The 14036-nt window shown below is 32.3% G+C and overlaps 2 protein-coding genes across 11 annotated transcripts in view; both read right to left on the bottom strand.

The window, feature by feature from the left end:
* The window catches only part of LOC122524814 (uncharacterized protein CG43867), a 134726-nt gene extending 133704 nt beyond the window's left edge, over positions 1-1022 (bottom strand). For 7 of the 10 annotated variants that reach the window (XM_043647271.1, XM_043647276.1, XM_043647274.1 and 4 more), the window contains exon 1: positions 89-183. The gene's annotated coding sequence lies outside the window, so the exon portion shown is untranslated. Of the gene's footprint in view, positions 1-84; positions 184-717 lie in introns of those variants that run through there. The other 3 variants (XM_043647262.1, XM_043647267.1, XM_043647263.1) reach the window with 3 other exon arrangements.
* Positions 1023-1254: 232 nt separating this feature from the next.
* LOC122524863 (thyroid adenoma-associated protein) lies at positions 1255-6508 on the bottom strand. Its single transcript, XM_043647348.1, has 14 exons — positions 6202-6508; positions 5966-6106; positions 5270-5890; positions 5083-5189; positions 4694-5003; positions 4367-4612; positions 3908-4273; positions 3545-3823; positions 3244-3441; positions 2987-3177; positions 2366-2912; positions 2126-2279; positions 1794-2053; positions 1255-1722 (listed from the first exon to the last, which is right to left on the bottom strand). The coding sequence occupies exons 1-14, from the start codon at positions 6361-6363 to the stop codon at positions 1402-1404; spliced, it is 3903 nt and encodes a 1300-aa protein (XP_043503283.1). The 5' UTR covers positions 6364-6508; the 3' UTR covers positions 1255-1401.
* Between the last annotated feature and the right edge of the window lie 7528 nt (positions 6509-14036).

A 14036-nucleotide genomic window follows, 5' to 3' on the forward strand; every position in this document is an offset into this window, starting at 1 on the left:
GTAAGAGCACCAGCACGAGGAGCACTACTACTACTAATACTAATACTCGGAGGAGCACCACTAAACCACTACTAATGCCACCACCTACTACACACTCTCCCGACGACGACCGCCGACCGATCTTCCAACCGATCCTCCGACCGCTGCTTAATCTCTTCCTCCCCCTCCCCCTCCTTCTTCTCCTCCTCCACCTCCTCCTTCTATTCCTCCTCCCGTGTCACCGTCTCCCTCTTCTCTTCCTTTTCCTCCTCCTCCTCCGCCCCTTATTCGATGCCCTTCCTCTACGCGTGCGTGTGTACTGCGTGCCGACACCGTCACCGTCACCGTCGCCGCCGTCCTCGTCCTTACCGTCTTCGTCTTCGTCTGCGTCGCCGTCGCCGTCGCCGTCGTGAATGATGTCGTTGTCTTCCTTTTCCTTTTCCTAATTGTCCACGTCTTCCTCTCTTTAGTCGTTGTTATTGTCGTTGTCGTTGTCGTTGTCGTTCTCTTGTGTTATCGTTCCCGTCGTTCGTCGTCGTCGTCGAGATGTTCACCTTACTCGACGTACACTAATTTACACTGATCTTTCTATCTATCTATCTTTCTATCTTTCTATATATATATGTGTGTATGTATCTATGTATGTATGTATGTGCATGTATGGTATGTATGTATGTATGTATGTATGTATGTATATATATATATATCTATCTCTCTTTATCCTTCCTTTCTCTCTACCTCGTGTATGTTGTGCCTCTAGAAAACACCTCTTCCAATAGTTTTCCTTATTTTTCCAATGCTGTCAGCAAATATGCCAGACATTATCAGCCGCTACGTCCTCGACGTCGACGTGATATCGCGTAGCCTTCCTTAGAAACGAAGGTCACCGCGCGGAGGCGCGAAAAAATCAAAAAATTTCGTTAAAATACGGGCGGACCAGCCGTTAACACGGAGGACACGAAATTACACACGACCGGAGTACGCGGACGGCCAGCCGCGACGCTAGCGTCGACACGCGCGACGAGCGCGGCAATTGAGTGAGACAGTTGATGATTGAGGGAGAGGGAACACGCCTACCTAGCACCCTCTACCGAGTTTTTTCCGTAACTTCGATCATCTCTACCGATAACGTCAATTTTTTACTATCGAGAATCGATATATCGTATTCCGGGTCTTTTATTCTTTTGTTTGTTTTTTTTTTTCAATTTTAATTTCTATTATTACTATTGTTGTGTAATAAAATTGAAAAATAATTTACATTTTAGAATAAATTCGTTCTTTGGAAAATTATCCTTTATTTATCATTCATATCCGGCAACTATCGTAATAGAATATCTAATGCACTTTTTACTTATATATTATATATATATATGCATGTATATATATAATATATTATTACATTAGATTCTTTTTTATAATCAACTAACATTCTTGGGAATGTAAAGAAGCGTATTTTTCGTATGCTAAAATTTGAAGTAATTTATCCTTATACGTTGGATCCAAGATATCTCGTAGTTTTTTTTCTATAGTAGGAACGCAATCCCCGTAGGAAGATACGAGTTTTCGAAAACTCGTTGCTTTTGTTAGATCCAAATTTAGGTGAAAGGTCAACCAACGCAACGCATCTATCGGTAATGGATTGTCGAGAGAAATGCGTTTGGTTATCGTTTTTATGTATTCCACGCACGTATTGGACAATTGCACCGGCTCGTAGCAGTCGTAATTTTTACACTTGTTGAATACCTAATTGGAAAATGATTACAGTATTCAAATCTTACACACGACGACCTTGGGTCATTTGAAATTTTACTTACATCAGTCTCGTCCATTTCGTAATTCATCTCTCCGCACAACGAAATACCCCAACAAAATAATGCAACCGCCGCCACGCTTGGATAATTAGTGCCAACGATGTCACAGAATTGTTCGAAAAATATTTGAATCATCGAAGTGACGCACTCCAATGCTCCGTTAGATTCTATTTTACAAACTAGTCGAGATGCATCTCTTCTTACTTCCACGTTATCGTCGACTAGTAATTGTAGTACTGTTGTCCACCATTGCAACAACGGCACTAAGATATTCAACCAATTTGGTTGTTATTAAATGTATAATTAAAATAAACAGCATTTCGTTATATACTTACAATATTGCCGACAAGCGTCCGTATTTGTATAATAAAGTTCATACATTATTTCAAAAACGGATCTTCGGAAGTCCACTTCCAAACTACTAATCCACAAATTCTGACAGAAATAACTATATACGTCTTCTGTACATTTTATCGAAACTGTATCGTCCTAAAATTAAACAAATGCATACATTTATACATGCACGAATAAAATATTATCCATATATTTTTACACGTATTTAAAATAATGTCTACCTTTAACTCGCAATGCAAAATGCAATAAGATTTGCCAAGTAATCTCAAGTAACTACTCCTTTCGCAATAAGTATTTCTTTTAGTATCAATTCTCATTTTGTTCAAGACTAGATTACAGATTTCTTGTTTGTCGTAAAGATCCTCCGTGGTCGAAGATTTATCCATAAACATTAGGCTCGCGTAAAGAAAATCAAAAATTGCATCCTGCAATTCAGGATTATATTTAGGTAGATAGGCCAGAGAATTGCAAGCTACGTCGATCGCACGATCATTCAATAATCTTTTTTCGTGCGGGCAAGTAGCACCGTTTATAACTTCTATTATCGTAGTCCAAGCAATTGTTTGCAATTCGGGTTCAGGTACGCTTAATATATGTAGATGTATTCTAGCTGTAATATTAAACATGTAATGTTGTCCTATAAAAACAATTAACTTAACAGCTGAAACTTTATAGATTTCTTGACTAGGTGCTTGCTTTAGGATATTGTGTTCTAAAACGTGCCGTTTTAATGTACTGGATATATTCAGTAAAATCGAATCTATAATCCTAGAAAAAAGAACAAAAATCTTTGTAATTTAAAAAGTACAGAAATTAGATAGTAGACTAATTGGATATCTCACATCTTATAATCCGCTTTGAGTAATTCGTGAAGCGTATCTAAATAAGCAGTTGCTAATGGAAAGCAAACAGGACCGTTACTGTTTATTTCTAAGTTCCTTAAAATCCATATTGTACCTTCGAAAAATGAACTAAGCTCCAAGGGTGTTAACTTTTCTTTTATAGTTTGTATCCTTTTTATCATTTCCAGGATCTAATCAAAATAGTAACACGATATGGATTATAAAAGAAAAAAATTAAATAATCGAATGAAACATACCTGTAACATGTATCCGTGCATAGCATTTAATGATAAATGATTTATTTGTCCAGAAGCTACTATTTCAAATAATTTTTTAATAATGTCAGTAGCATATGTTTCAGTCATCAGTGGTACGAGGGCTCTGGCTGCTAATTCGCGAGTTTTGCAGACAGGTGACTTCGCACATTGAGAAACTAAATGAATGAATTCGTCAATCTAAAATCACATGTATATCCTTACGTGTTTTTTCTTCGCAAATTAGATTTTTGTAATTTCTTTTTTTTTAATTTTTTTTTTTGTTTAAACAATTTATAAAGACCTTCCAATTAAAATCTCCTTCTTCATAATTATAACTGAGATACAATCGCGACAATAACAATAAAATCGATTGTATGTTTGGTTTAATTAAACTTTCGTTGATAGATACGAAAGTTTGTAATTCGTCCAACATGAATGGTAGGAGACTGGGATATTTTTCGAAAAATATTTTACATGTCATTTTATTATCAGTGGTTAAATTGATATGATCTTTCGTTCTTTGCACACCGAAAATTCGAATGATCAGTGCACTGAACAAAAGAGTTGCTGCGTTTCGTTCCTATAAAGAAATAAATTATTTATTTTAATTATATTTTTGTACACAAACGAAGGAATATAATGTTCTAATAAAAACAAATCTTACCGCCCAAGATTTGCCATCGTAATTTTTGAACGCCGCTATTAGACCATCGGCGATAAATTTTTTAACCAAGTCACCCAACGGAGAGTGTCTGAATAATGCTCTCAATATATTTAATGCGTGAGTTTTGATTTCGGTAACTTGTATTTTATTATCTTCGGCTAGACTCTCGTTTATATCCGTTCTCGACAAGTCGATAAGATTTTCAAATTCCGAAAATATAGTTTTGTCATAAACAACGCGTTTTATATCTGTCCAAATATTTACATTATCTTCCAGTTCGGTGAATCCTAACAATATTTTCATTACGGAATGCAATGCCGAGTTATTTGCATTGTATTGGATCAGAGGTTCGGAAGAAACGAGTGCCTGTAAAAATAATATAGATTCAATTATATTTTAGGCATGAATTTGTTTAAAAAGAAAAAAAGAAAAACCACTTATGTTTGTCAGTAAACTTACTTGCACCATAAAAGGTACACCTGCGCTTCTCCTAGTCGCACATATTTTAAAATTACCAGGTAACAATCCAGTTATTGCTAATAAAATTTGATGTAACCAATGTTTAGGTACTTGATTTAAATTAGTATTTTCCATGCGCCACAAACGAGTGCACAATTGATTAAAACCGACGTACGCTTGTTCAAACGCACCCCGGTGTTTAGTTTCGCTAAGAAGAGTGACTAGATGTTCTCCTATTTGGATAATCTATCGAGATCAAATCAAATATTACAATAATTGAATATAATTCATTTATCATAGAAATAATAACAACTTCATATATCTTACTTGATTTTCGGTTAACAATTCTCCAGGCAAATTATGATTGGATATGGTCGATTTAATTGCCAAATGACCGAACAATAGGCTGACCTCTTTTACCGTACGCCATGAACAAAGTAATATCATTTGTGGTGTTACTATTTCTTTATCTGGATTGAAGAATAAACCATTTATATTATTTGGATTTAAATCCATTGGCAAGTGTCCTTCGGGAGATGAACTATTCACTATTATTGAAACGGCTTTGTTCAATTCAAAGCATATCAATATAAGCTTAGAAATGGTTTCTTGCCACAATTTTTCTCCACCTACAATACTGTATCAGATTTTGATAAATATAGTATAACAATATACTTTAATGAAATATATAAAGAATAAAAATAATTCATAGTTACCTCAAGTCGCAATCGGATAATAAACTTTTCAAGCAAAAGAGATATCCATAAAGAGAATATTTAGTAACTGCCATTACTATATTTTCTTTAGCTGCCATCAAAGATACCTTTAATACAAATTTAAAATGTAAAATCATCCCCTGCACGTTTGAATGACCAGTTATAAGTGACTATGTATAATACATACCTCTAATTTTCTGATCAGAAATAATATTAATTGCAAAATATGAGATTCTGCGATTTCATTAGGGAAATCATTTATATTATAATATTTGCTAAGCACTTGTTGTAACAAAGGCGACAACATACATACTTTAAACATATATGCCGCAGTTATGCTATCTATCGGTCTAATGCTATTACCCAAATCAGTAGCAACATTGATTATTTCACAAATACGATTTTCTACATCCAAACCTAAAATTATTGGACCGATAGATTTCAATATTTTAAAGGCCATTTCTTTGTTAGTTTCATACGTGTCCAATAACAAACACATAAAGATTTTTTCCGCTTGTTTCGAATTCCATGTAATGTCACGAAATTCTTGATCTAAAAATTCTAACATTATGCAAAGTATTTGCAAACTATTTTTTCTACGGGAATACGTAGCATCGGGGTAAAGATTGTTGACGCATAGATCTCTTAAATTTAAAAAGAATCCATTATACATTGCTATCTCATGAGCGGCTTTAGACGAAGCTTCAGAATTATCTGTCGTTAAAGGAGGATCCAAAAGTTTCAGTTTAAATTCTTGCGATATCGTCCTCTTCATAACATTTAAACTATCCTTTATTCTTTTTAAAGCCTGAAAAAAGACAACAAATTTATAGAATTCAATTTTTATTTAATCATTTATAAATAATGTATTTAACTCTTTTACCTTCTTAATGTAAGGTACATATACAAACTTTTCTCCAAGGTTATACATTAAAAATAAAAATATAATATCCAACTCGGCATTGGTAAATTTTAAGGTACTCTTCTTGGATTCAACGAGAAGGGCTAGGGCATCCAACCTAACCTGCATTCAATATATATATAGGTTAATACTTAAACATTTACGTTCTATTCATTGAATCAAATAAATATAAAATTGTGTTAAAGAAATATACGTACATCTTCATTGCAATGCTTAACACATGTTTCCAACACATTGTAATCTATTGTATTCCTCCATTTATCACGTTGATTAATAAACTTGTCATGGTTATCCAATTCACCACTTCTTTTCGATACACGCAAATCGTTAAGTATTTTATTTAAATCCTGTTCAGTCATTTTTTTCGTTTCATTTGATTACAAATCGAATATAATAATTCGTGGTTAGACAGCATGTATACCGAATCGCGTGTTTATTTTGGAACTTAATAATTATCGGAAATTTTTTAATGACTCACTAGCGACATCTACTACGACCTTCTTCCTCATCCACCCGATCAGTAGCGACATCTACAATTTATTTAAAAAAAAGGATAAAAATACGCGCCATAAATTAGCGCAAAAAAGTCGGCATAAAATCTCAAGAAATGAAAAAAATAAATATATGCATTTAATTGCTAGCTATTTGCTAATTCCAAATCCATAATTGCTAACTCTTTTAATTAATTATTGAATTAGTTATTAATAATTGAAAATGTAGAAACGTCATGAGGAGGTCATATGTTATACGCATGCGCAACCACAAATTCAAGGTGCAAACGCACTTTGAAAAAAATAAAAGTAAAGTTAGTATACCTGCAGGGGATATATTTAAAGTTGATTTCCAAAGTAACAACCATGGAGACTATACAAGGAACACGAACTCCATGTATACAAATGGGATATAAAAATAAGAAGGCGCCCGCGTGTTCTATTTCGTTTTTATATCAGAACATACCCATCATATAGGTTAAAAGAAGTGTTCCTTTTTTTTTAATAAACATACTTATATGACTTCAAAAATATAGTTTTTAATTCTGTCTTAAAAGATAATTAAGAATTAATAGAAGTTTACAAGTCCCCCCTTTTTATCTACCGAGTTTCCATTTTTGTTACTATCGGGACCACCAGTAAGCGATCGTGAAAACAAACAAGACAAACAAGAAAATAAATTAAAAAATACATTCCAATTTGATAAAACAAATCAAATCAATAATTATAAAGTAAAAGAACATTTAATATCAATTTTAACATTTAAATAATCTTAAGTTAAATTTCAATAATTATTGTAAAAAAAAGAAATTTATATATATATATATTTTTCCTCTAACGTCTACGATTATTTCGTTCGACAATTTTATAATAAATTTTAGGAATAAAATGAAATAAATAAAAAGTAAAAACAATAAAAGCACACGAAAGTATACGAGAAAAATAATTCTAGCAGTGGCCTGGCGAATAAAATTCGCCTTTAAAGTTCTTTGAAGACTAATTTTAACCGCGCCAGTGCCTTATTGTGTAACCGAGCGTATTTCTTTCTTTCTTTTTTCTTCCTTTTTCGTTTTATCTCTCTCTCTTTTCTTTTAAACCTCACTCAACTCTTACCATCTTTTTTTTATCCATCCCTTTAATTAGCAGCTTTTTCCGGTGTCTTCAACGTTCCCCTTAAACTTTTATATTTCGACATTTATTAATAATTGTCGAAAATTTGTTTGAAACATTGAGCTTATAAAAATGAAGAAAAAAGAATGAAAAAGAAAAAAAGAGAAGAAAAAAAAGAGAGAGAGAGAGAGAGAGAGATTAATCAAATGGGATTAATTAACACATTTATTAGCACGTAATGTATATTTTGTAAAAGCCATGGTTATTCGAGTATTATTTACGATATAAATATCAAATGATTCCACGCAAATAGTAACACCCAGCTAATTAACAGAATAATTCGATATACACACATGCATATGTAAACATGTGCACGCCAAATCTGTGTAATACATAAATAAATAAGTGACGTTTCGTATCACAGATACGTGTATGTATTTCGATCGTGGAAATTTGTCCCGGTTTTACGTTATAATCTAATTACACATACAGACAAACAGACATACACGTGCACGCTTACCAACTAAATTCAAAATTCTTTAATCTTCTATATACATAATAATGTTTATTTCCGTGCATTATTCTGTTTCTTTTTTATAAATCTTAATTATCTTGTATATGTATAGTCGAGTCATTAATTAAACTGAAAAGAGTAGCTACAAAATGTCATTTCGTTTGCGTGACATTAAACGAACGAAATTATTATGCTCGCGAATCGCTTTCATCTTTAAGCTCTTCTTTTTCCCGTTCGCTCAAAGAGAAGTCTTGTTAATGTAAAATATAGGAGAAATATGTACGTATAAAGAGAGAAAGAGATAAAGAGTAGTTTGCGTGCACATTTTATACGAGTTCGTTCTCCTTACTTAAGAGATTCGCTTTCATTTCGTTCTATTTTCTAAGGACCCTTTTCCAAGGATGTAACTTTTCATTTCTTTCCTATCTCATTTTATCTTTTTTTCTCCTTCTCTTATATCATTTTGTTTTTTTTTCTTTTTTTCTTTTTTTTTAATTCAAGTTTATATCGCATCGTTTCCCACTCTCATTGGAAAATATTATGCGAGAATTAATCGACACGCTAATCTTATCGACAGTTTTATATTTACCTCGTGCATTTGAAATCGGTAACCGGTCTTTAAGAAAATTTATATTTTTTTCTGTTTGTTATAAACGAATGCAATAATATTATTAACGTTTGTGTGTAAATGGGAACCGAAATATACTTAAAATCCGTAAAAGAGAGAGAAAGAGTAATAAAAACGATAATACAATAATACGAATAAAAGAATCTTTTTTAGACAATAATAAAGTCATATTTATAATTATAATAGTTAGTTAAAAAGCAATAACATTGAAAATGCAGAATTTCTTTTTTTTCTTTTTTAATTCAAAATTTATAAACTCATTTATAGTAATTTATCTATACTTTATGGCATTTATACCGTAAACCGGTTTTTAACTAAAAGTTACAATGTATTTAATTTAAACGCGAATTAATATAATACAATAATTTGAATAAAAAAGTAATATTTATAATTATAATTGTCTTAAAAGAAAAGAAAAGAAAAAGAAAAGTAAGACAAATCGAATAAATGAATTTTCATTGAATATAATATATTACATAAAACGAGTCGAGTTACGTTAAACGCGTGAGTAAATTTTTAATACGATTAAAAAAAAAAAAAACGAAGATAGACGTTTTACAATTTGAATTCCAGTGTTTTGCTTATCGAGCAGAAACGACAAAGTTTATTTCACGCTTAAGGAAGAACGAGTTAGTAAGACAATGAGTTATTATTAGAAGGTGCAACATAGTGGTTTTTATTTCTCGTTCCGCGTTTCTATGTATTATATTATATATATATATATATATATATTATAGTTGGAGGGCAAAGATCGATCTTTTAGCTTGTTGCACAAGAGTCAGCTGTCGGTCTTTCGTTGTTTTTAATTACAGATCTTCATGGGAAGGATCCCATGGAATTTCCGAGCATTCTCTTCCTTCCTTTGGACAACACTTCTTCTTCTTCTTCTTCTTCTTCTCTTCCCTTTCTTTTACATACCACATCTTTTTCTACTACTTCTTCTATTATCATCTAACCAAATGAACGGGCACACGCTCTCTTGAGAAACTTTGTTACTACTGTTACGTGTGTAAGTATATATGTAAGTATCTATTCCTCGTAATAGAGGTAAAAGCTAATCGTCTACTTTTATTTTCTTTTTTATGTTCTCTTTTATTTTATTTCTTTCTTCTTCTTCTTCTATCTATTTTATAAATGATGAAGGTTACTTGATTACGAGATGTCTTAATTAACAATGTTTCGCACCGAATGAAAAGTATCAGAAGAAATTGGAATCGAGATTAATCAGATTTATGGTTACCATATGATATTTCTACCGAACGAACAATTTAAAATCATTTGCCGTTTATCGTAAAAAAAAAATAACGAGTATATAGTAATAAATTTTAACAAATATTAACAAGTTGCAATTATACTTTAAACAAATTACACCAAAAATATTTGTTTCTTGATATAAAAAAAAGTAAAAATAATAAAAATAATACGATATATATAAAGCATATTACACAACATAAATTATTTTGACAGATAAATCTACCTAAAGCATTTCATACCTAAACCAACCCTAAGGGCATTCATCTTTTTCTTACAAATATCCTTGTTTCTTGGAATTTACGTAAAACTCTTGGTAGGTAGTGTAGTTGTTATAAGAATAAATAGGAAAAATTGGTGTTTTTTCAAATCTTATAAAAGAAATAATATTTGTTGAAAAAAAAAATCAGTGAAATCCGACCTGTTGTGTGGAATACACCATGTATATTAGATTAACGAGACTGGTCCATGGTACTGGTACACTTCATCCATGGTATAGCATCGAACGAGCACAATTCTCTATTTCTCTCTCTCTCTCTCTCTCCCATTCACTTCATCTCTCTCAAAGCACAGGATACCGGACATAAAGTCCGAGCCCCTCTTGACGCGTTCAACGGAGAATTGCCTGACACACGTAAATAACCGAGAATCGTCTGCTAATTCAATTTGCTTCCCCCTCCTGTCAAATCCAATTAACGGGGACGAGTCACATGGCTTCCAACGGCAATCGGAAACTCCCGGCAATTAAATCCAAAGAGTACTTTGTTGTCAAAAATACTACTTTTGATATTTGAGAATCTCTGCCAAGAAATGAAAAAAAAAAATAGAATCCACGGAAACAATTCCGTAAGTAAGTATAAATATATGTCGTATAATACGAAAACCACAAAACAAAACAAAAAATTAAATAAACAAAATAAACTAATGGAACGCGATAATTACAAAATTATTTTCTTTATTTCTTTTAATTAATTCATTTAATTGTTTATTTTTTCGTCGATCGTTTTAAATAAATAAATAAATAAAATGAAATAAATCGTGTATGCACGTTTGTGCAACAACCCTGACGCATACATCGATTTTAACAATTTCGATCGTTCTCTTTTATCCCCGAATATTTTTTTTTTCAACTTAATTTTTAATTTATCGTAATATATACGCGAATATATTATTTAATTTGATTGTTTAGTCGAAAAAAAAAAGAATAAAAGATACCAAAATTCTCTCACGAAATTATTGAAAATGTATGTATGTAAATATATAGATAGAAATGTGAATACCATAAGATAGGAAGGAAGCGATTAGTATAATGCGTACGTCGTAAACGTATGATCGATAGGCGTAATACGATCCATGATCCATGAGAAAAGTGTATCCCCGTCATACGGAAGCGCGAGTATCTGTCTACTTATAAAATACCATAGGAAATTCCCCACAATGTTTTATGTTATAAAGAGTAACGTACTACCAATTTGTATTATGAAAATATGAGTGGAGAAAAGAGAAAGATAATGGATTATGATGGACCGTGATTCGCAGCTTTATATATGCATCCATGCAAGTAGTTACACTACTACTATTCACACACATTTATATACATACATATAAAAATATATTTCTAGGGAGAAAACGGTGCTTTTCATGGTGGAGTACGATAAGCGATGCTTTTCGCACGATTAATGCAATCGATCGGATCGATATTCGTAATCACTAGGATTGAATAACAAAAGTGAGTGGAAAATGTACAGAGAGAAAAATGCGTGTGCTACGGGAGGAGGTGGAGGTGGAGGAGGAGGAGGAGGAGGAGGGGGGGATAAAATAAAATAAAAAAAAAAGAAACAAATAAATAAAACACATCGCGGGGAAATGATCCAATCGTTCCACCATTTCTCTTTTGCTTTTTTATTTTTGTCATTTCTCTTTCTCTCTCTCTCTCTCTCTTTTTATCTCTCTCGTATCTGTCATATAATTTCGATATTGATTTTTAGGAATCCTCCGTAGCGTCAAAACTCGGTCGATTTCGAATGGTTTATGTTATATGCATCTCGCAATCACCGGCAATTCAATTCAACGATTTGATTCACAGTCAATATGTCAATCTTCCAGAGAGAGAGAGAGAGAGAGAGAGAGAAAGAGAAAGAAAGAAAATGTGCGTTTGCGTAGATACGACAACGATTCATCTATGTCATCAACGTTTTGCAGATGACGATTTACGTGAGAACGAATACGAGAAAGAAATAAAGTAACAGAGAGATAGAAATAGATAGATAAATTAACGCATTAAAGAGTATCGTGTTTTCTTTGAATTTTGAAGTATAATAAATTATTTTATTATTCTCATTATTATATTTATATTTTAATACGTTAAGCCTCTTTAACGTCGAAATTAGTTACTCGTGACAGCGTTATCATCTCTACGCTTTATATTAAATTCATTCTGATCCATCTACACCCCCCCCACCCCTTTCCAATCCTCTTACACTTCTGCCAATTAATATCGATATTTTGAATGAGAAAAATAATTGAGCCGTTTATTTTGAAAGTGGCCTAACTCCATTCTTGGTAAGAAAACGCATATTATTCACTTAATAATTGCCATTATTTTAATAGGAACTGTAAATTGAACACCTTTAGATACACTTAAGCAACATAACTCATTGTTATTCTTTACGTATATTTTTAATTGCATTGGTTAGGCCACTTTCAAAATAAACGACTCAATTCACATCTTATTAATATATTTTTGTTTTATCTTTTTCTCTCTCTCTTTTTATTTTCTAAATTTATTTTTTGTACAATACGATTATTCGCTAACGAAAAAATACGATTAATCAATTTGTTCGTTGTCCCTTGTTGAAATATAATAATCCACTTGTGTAACCCCCCGTTGGTTCTAATCTATAGTAACGCGCGTATCTATAATGCAACACCTAGAATGAATTTTTCAAACGCTAACGTATAAAAAAAAGTAATAGAAAAAGGAAAAAAAAAAGAGAATTGAAATTGAAATTGGAACAACGACGACGTCTCGTAGCGTTACCCCGAAGGTTACACCTTTTTCTCGCGTCGTCGTGTCATCGTCGTCATGCTATTGTTATTGGCTGTTGTTGTTGTTGTTGTTGTTTTCCATCCCTTACTTTTCTTTTTTTTTTTTTATTATATACATGTTATATTGTTGTACGTTGCAATAATAAAGAGTTGTCGGTTATGAAAAAAATGCTACACGTTTCGTATTTCTCGCCTAAATGCTGCCGCCATTTTTCTCTTCTTTTCTTTTCTTTTTTACTATCGGCTATTTATTTTTCTTTTTTTTTTTTTCTTTTCGTTAACCACCAACGTGAAATATTAAAATTCATTCGGCATTCCGGTAGAGACTCGCCCTGTTCTTATTTATTATTTAATCCTCCGCGAGTCGTGTGTTTCTTCCCTTGATATTTATAAAAAAAAAAAAAAAAAAACGGAAGAAAAAAGAAAAAAAATATTTGAAAAAAGAAAATATGAAAAAATATACCGAAAGAATTCGTGCGATGTCTTTTTTTGTTTCTTTCTCTCTCTCTCTCTCTCTCTCTCTCTCTCTCTTTTTCTTTCCATTTCTTTTTTTCCATGTTGTTCAACGCACGTATATTATATACCTGCAAGCCGCGTGGTTCATTTTTTAAAAAGAAAAAATAAAAAATAAAACAAAATTGGCCTCCTCTCTCTGTCTCTCTCTCTCTCTCTCTCTTTCCTCTTTCGTATGAAAATCGTGGCACGATTTCGTTTCCCGTTTACCATTTTTGGATTTTTTATTCATACCTTCGTTTGTATATATATACATATATTTTATTTTTTTTTTTTTTTTCCCGAGCTTTTCCTGAGTGGAAAAGTTTTTCCTCTTCCATGCGGGCGGATTTATAAAGAACGACGTGACGTGTCTTCTTCCTCTTTTTCTTTTTTTTTTTTCTTTTCTCCTTCATCGCGACGAATTTATGACGCGTTTGACACGACGTACCGTCATCCCTCTCTCTCTCTCTCTCTTTATTTCTCTCGTTTTCCCAT

Source organism: Polistes fuscatus, unplaced genomic scaffold (assembly GCF_010416935.1).
Source record: "Polistes fuscatus isolate 324 unplaced genomic scaffold, CU_Pfus_HIC Scaffold8, whole genome shotgun sequence".
In the NCBI taxonomy this organism is placed as follows: Eukaryota; Metazoa; Arthropoda; class Insecta; order Hymenoptera; family Vespidae; genus Polistes; species Polistes fuscatus.

Bases quoted from the DNA above. Each gene is read 5' to 3' on its own strand.
- LOC122524863 (XM_043647348.1), bottom strand. From the start codon at position 6,363: ATGACTGAACAGGATTTAAATAAAATACTTAACGATTTGCGTGTATCG. The intron at 4,613-4,693 runs GTAAGATATATG...TGATCTCGATAG, and splicing joins AATTGTTAACCGAAAATCAA to ATTATCCAAATAGGAGAACA. The intron at 2,054-2,125 runs GTAAGTATATAA...TGAATATCTTAG, and splicing joins GGACGCTTGTCGGCAATATT to TGCCGTTGTTGCAATGGTGG.